The 5,245-nt window shown below is 37.8% G+C and overlaps 1 protein-coding gene across 1 annotated transcript; it reads right to left on the bottom strand.

Moving 5' to 3' along the window:
• Positions 1 to 1,651: 1,651 nt before the first annotated feature.
• Positions 1,652 to 2,375, bottom strand: LOC121966905 (odorant receptor 131-2-like; the record flags this gene model as incomplete). The annotated part of the gene is made up of 1 exon (XM_042516974.1): positions 1,652 to 2,375. A coding segment is annotated over one exon (724 nt), but the record flags the coding sequence as incomplete, so codon positions are not given.
• Positions 2,376 to 5,245: the final 2,870 nt, after the last annotated feature.

Genomic DNA, 5,245 nt, shown 5'->3' with positions numbered 1-5,245 from the left:
GGAGCTTCTGAGGTGTTTAGGGCCAAGAATAATAACTTCAGTTTTGTCTGAATTCAACATCAGGAAATTACGGCTCATCCAGACTTTTACATCCTTAAGACATGTTTGAAGTCTAGATAGCTGATCAGTTTCATCTGGTTTCATAGATAGATATAATTGCGTATCATCAGCATAACAATGGAAATTTAAGGAATGTTTTCTAATTATGTTGCCTAAAGGAAGCATATATAAAGTGAAAAGGATTGGTCCAAGCACCGAACCTTGTGGCACTCCAAAGCAGACCTTTGTATGTGCGGAGGGTTGATCATTGATGTGAACAAATTGGTCACAGATAGTTTTAGAATGTGCCTTTCGGGCAACCAGGTGCTTGTGGGCACTGTATTGGCTACCTCTGATAAGGCGTATATTAGTTATGTTATATATTAATATTTAGTGAGCCTAGCAATAAAGTAAGAATCATTTAATACATATTCAGTGAAAATAAAGTGTGATTGTCAGAATATGTAGTGTGAACATAGTGTGACCCTGTGGATAGAGTCTGCTGTTTCTGTACTGTGTTTAAACTCTGTTGACTGTTAAATAATATCTTAAATAATTCAGAAAAGCAGGCTATCAAGTCAAATTCAGTCTCAGGTGATCTTTACAATTATTAAATTATGATTTTTTTCTTTCAAACAAACATTGGGAGGAAAACCTTGGAATATTATTTCCATATTTTTACATATCAGTGTAACATACAAAACTAGTTAAAAGATTGGTTGTGCTGTCCAACTACTATTTCAGTAGTTTTGGGGCCTCCATTAGGGACCTTGAGGACCCACCTGAGTCACACTGATGAAAATGACCTGCCAGCTCAATATTTCTTTCTAGCTGGGGTGATGTGTTTTTATGTCAATACTGAGAAGATAACCAGTTATTCTTTCCTCTCAGTAAATGATACGTACTTAGGTTTCACTTAGTATCAATTGCAGATTTATTCAATGTAAAAGGTCACCACAAAGGATGTGCTTGTGTATGCCGATGGGGTGGTGGCTGGGCCTCCACAGAGGCTTTGAGGTATATTCAAGCTCTCCATGTGTAAGACAAGTAACTTCATAAGAGCACTGAGTGTATTCAAATACTATACTATATATTCATGTTCATTATGAAAGAGTATTGTATAATCTGTAAGTGTATGCCATCTGCATGTTCACTGAAACTGATGGTTTCGGAGAGATATTTTTGTTTGTTATTACTATTGTATTGTGATCTTAATTTGCAGTGCCAGTTACTTAGATGAAATACTACATAAGGTGTAAGGTGTACGAAATCATATGGACATTTGTTTCCCTTCACCTCTGTACATCTTGTAGAGCTACAGTGAGGAGAAAGTAATACAGAGGAAATTTTGCACAAACAAGACCCTAACTTGGAAGATACCCATTTGATTTTAATTACCCAGATTACTGAAGCCTGATATTACCTTCATCTTAAATTTAGAATGCAGCTTTTACATAATAAATAGTGTAGTTTTTATCCCCCATCTCCATCACTGAAAAAGCATAAGGAAGTGAGGTCTACACAGCCACTTTAGACAGGAGAATTCCAGTGACCAAAACCAGTTTGGGTGTAAATATGGACATGTATTGTTTTCAGACAGACTCGCCAAATGCTAGTGTGAGACCTCAGGTTCAGCTAGGACGACTGAGAGTTTCTGGCGACACCATAGATGGAACATGAGGATGGGTCTGATGGTCTGGTCTCTGATGCCATAGATGAGGGCACTGAGACATCTTGGAAACATGACAATGAACACATAAACAACTATGTGAATGTGCACCTCTGTTATCTTATCCAAGACCTGTGACATAGCTCTGAGCACTGGGTTGGTTATAGTTGAAGAGAGACTGAGGCCCAGCTGCAACAACAGTGTGTTTCGAGCTTTCTTAACCAACGCTTTGTCCGTGGAGGCCGACCTGGCTGCTATCATCACACCAATATAGGAGGAAGCAACTGCCACACTGGCTGGTACAAACATAAAATAAGTGTACCCTTTGTCATATTCATCAGACATTGGACCAAGACGCATGTGTTTTTTGGCACCAAACATTTTCATCTGCAGTCTCTCCAGGTTTTCAAATGGAAACTCTACCAGTAAAAGGACTTGAGTGAGGATATTTAGTGAACTGAAGGCCCAAAGCACAATGATAGACACAGCTGTGTTTCTGTTAGAAATGATGGTAGAGTGCCTCAGTGGGTAGCACACCGCCACATATCTCTCCAGAGACATCACCATCAGTGTGAGAGGAGAGATTTCATTTGCAAGACTAGCGAGCATGGTGAGAACACCACATACAGGATATGTCAAACTAAATCTACAAGCTTCCAGTAGGAACCTTTCCAATTTGCAGTGGGCAAAACAAGATGAGACAGAACTTTTTTTTATCCTGAGGGAAATTACTATGCAGCAGTTGCATTACAAAGTTAGAGGAATGCAGATAAAAAACATGCAATAGAGTACAAGGACTTAAATAACAGCAAAATAAAGCAAATGTAAAGCAAATATAGCATATTATCTATAGCAAATATAAACTCAAAGTAAAACATTTTTGGAGGTCTAAACATGCTCAAAAACTCATGAAAGTTGGTACGCTCATCCGGCCTGGCGAGGTAGTTTCACCAACAATTCCGAAACTTGGTACACTTATTTATCATGCCCAGATGCACAAAAAGCCTCCTGGGCCCACCCCCGAAACTGAACTGAAAATCAAACTTTTTGGTGATGCTTTATGAGTTATTGAGAGTTGATATTAAGTTGTAAACAGAAGTGTGTTTAAGAGCCTGTTTGATTGATTGACAGATACCTCAGGCTAAAATTACAGTTCCTTCCCTTTGCCCAAAATTGGATTTGACATTTAATGGCCATGTGACATATCCCATACTAACAAGAATGTATTTGAATGTATAGCTGTAGATTGTCACTTTTCTACATTATTTTTATTATCATAATGCTTTAATATCTAATGCCCCAAACAAAGCAGAAATCATAAGTAGGTGCAAGTCAGTGAAAGTAAGACTTCTGCTAACTTCTCCAAACAATAAGGCGTGTTGTTCTGGAAATGTTGTTTTAGTTTGGTGAATTACTCTGAGGTATCACAGAGAGTAATCCCCACAGCGAACCCAATCCCCAGACAGCCATTACTTACTATCATGTCTTCATTAAATATTGATATAATTCAGGCCTCCTGTGGATGTTAATAAGTATTGTTAACGGAGAGGGGATGATGTGTATGTTTTGATGAGACAAAGCAAAGTTTAACAAGTCCAAAGTAAATGGAGCAAAGTTCAGGTTCCAATGTGTGCCCTCAAAAGTTAACTTTGATCTTAAATGTCTGAACTAATATTCAAGCAAACAGTAACACTGTTTTTGGACAGTCCACCTATAAATTAGTTGAAATTCAACATTTCAGCTGTTTTGCTGTGCCAGTAGGTGTTTATTGAGTAGAGGTGATACTTTTAAAAATAATTTATTTTAACTTGAACTTTTCACTTAACCTGTGCTCCACAGCCTTGGTGCACAGTTCAACAAGATTACCCCAAATATTTAAGTATGTTTGTGAATTGTCACTTAAAGTCGTTATATATTCTGATAATCATTTCAGAATATAGCAAAAGTTTAATTGTTTAAACGTAACCATTATGCTTTTGAAATATTACATTTTTTCTCAACCTATATGAAGGTGGACTATCCAAATAAATGGCAACTGCAGTACATGGATGCATAGTTAGGTATACTTTCCAAAGTAGCTCCAAACTATTCTCTTGATAACTCACTTAGACACATTAAATATTCAAACCTTTACTCATTAATGTTTTTAGTAAATATTGACATGATTAGTGATTCCTGTGGGAATTAATTAGGAATGTTGTGGATAGCGGATGACGCGTATCTCTGAGGAGAAAAAGTATGGCAAAGTTTAACAAGTTAGTCAGTAATGTCTAATGTAAATAAAACATTGTGACTTACTCCGGTGTCTGAACCCAGTGCTTGTTAGGTCAGTACCATGGTTACCCTTTAAGCTGCCTTTTAGCAAAATTTTTAATATTTGAAAATCAAGGTGTTTTCTGGGTGTGAAGTTGGGCTGCAACAAAAAGAAACATCTCATCTGCGCTACCTGTTTTTTCTCTTTGTGTGCCAACATGGTGCAGTGGTGTTGTACTGTGCATGCTCACTTTGGGCCTGCGTCCATTTAACCTTTTTTTTTTTTGCAAACATCTTTTTCATTTTTCAGTTGTTCCCTATGAGGAGTGGGATGGGTGTCTGTGGCTGCATGGGGCTGCCTTTATAAAAAGCGCTGCACCTGGCATCTTTTTTCTGCTTCCTGTGCTTCTAGTTGAAAATGTCTGAACTTTTCAAAAAGGTGCTGTAGCATCACATTAGCTAATTAGCTTATATTAATCTTGACATATTGTTGTCTTAGAAACAAATCCACATACAGCACATCATAAAAACAGCTGCTGGGAGCGCTGTTTTATGACGCACTGAGATTAAGCACCATGCCACCACTTTTCTGCTGCAGAAAAGCACGATGTGGGCTCAGACCCTTGTAGAACATGCTGGTGTCTTCAAGGGATGCAACACTGGGGTTCAGAAGGCAGGCTTTCAGGACAAAATGAGAAAATGTCCTAATGAGGAGTATGTAATTGCACATTAATACCTTTTCAGAGCACGCCAGACTCTGACATAATTTCTAACACTTTTTTTCTGACCCAACTGATGGTGGAAATTTGTCTGTAAAGTGATATGAATCGCAGTATTTAATATAAGCAACAAATAAAAATAATACATCAGAATTCAATGAAGTTGGAAATTGGAACGTCAAGGATAAAAAGTATCACATGACTAGGGTATTGGAAAAAAATGGCAGAGAGATGACATATTCCTAAACTAAACCATGCAGACATAATGGTGTCACATGGTGTCATTAAACGGGTGTAAGGACAGAGCTCATATATTGCATGAAAACGTGGTCTTACCTTGCAGACAAGCTCTGCTCACATGGAGGCCACCACAGACCATAACCTGCGAACTGTCTGCAGAGGGAAAATGTCTTTGTGTGATTTCAGATTTGTCATGTGAACTCAACAGGCATGTCAGCTGATGTTGGATCTTTGTTGTTGCACAAATATAAATGAGAAGAAAATAACTGTGTGTTACATTGGTTAATGTCTTCATTGCTTGTCTAAAATGTTGATTGCAAATCAA

The sequence above is a fragment of the Plectropomus leopardus genome, unplaced genomic scaffold, assembly GCF_008729295.1.
Source record: "Plectropomus leopardus isolate mb unplaced genomic scaffold, YSFRI_Pleo_2.0 unplaced_scaffold26270, whole genome shotgun sequence".
NCBI classification, from domain to species: Eukaryota; Metazoa; Chordata; class Actinopteri; order Perciformes; family Serranidae; genus Plectropomus; species Plectropomus leopardus.
This window is presented reverse-complemented; position numbering and strand designations above follow the sequence as displayed.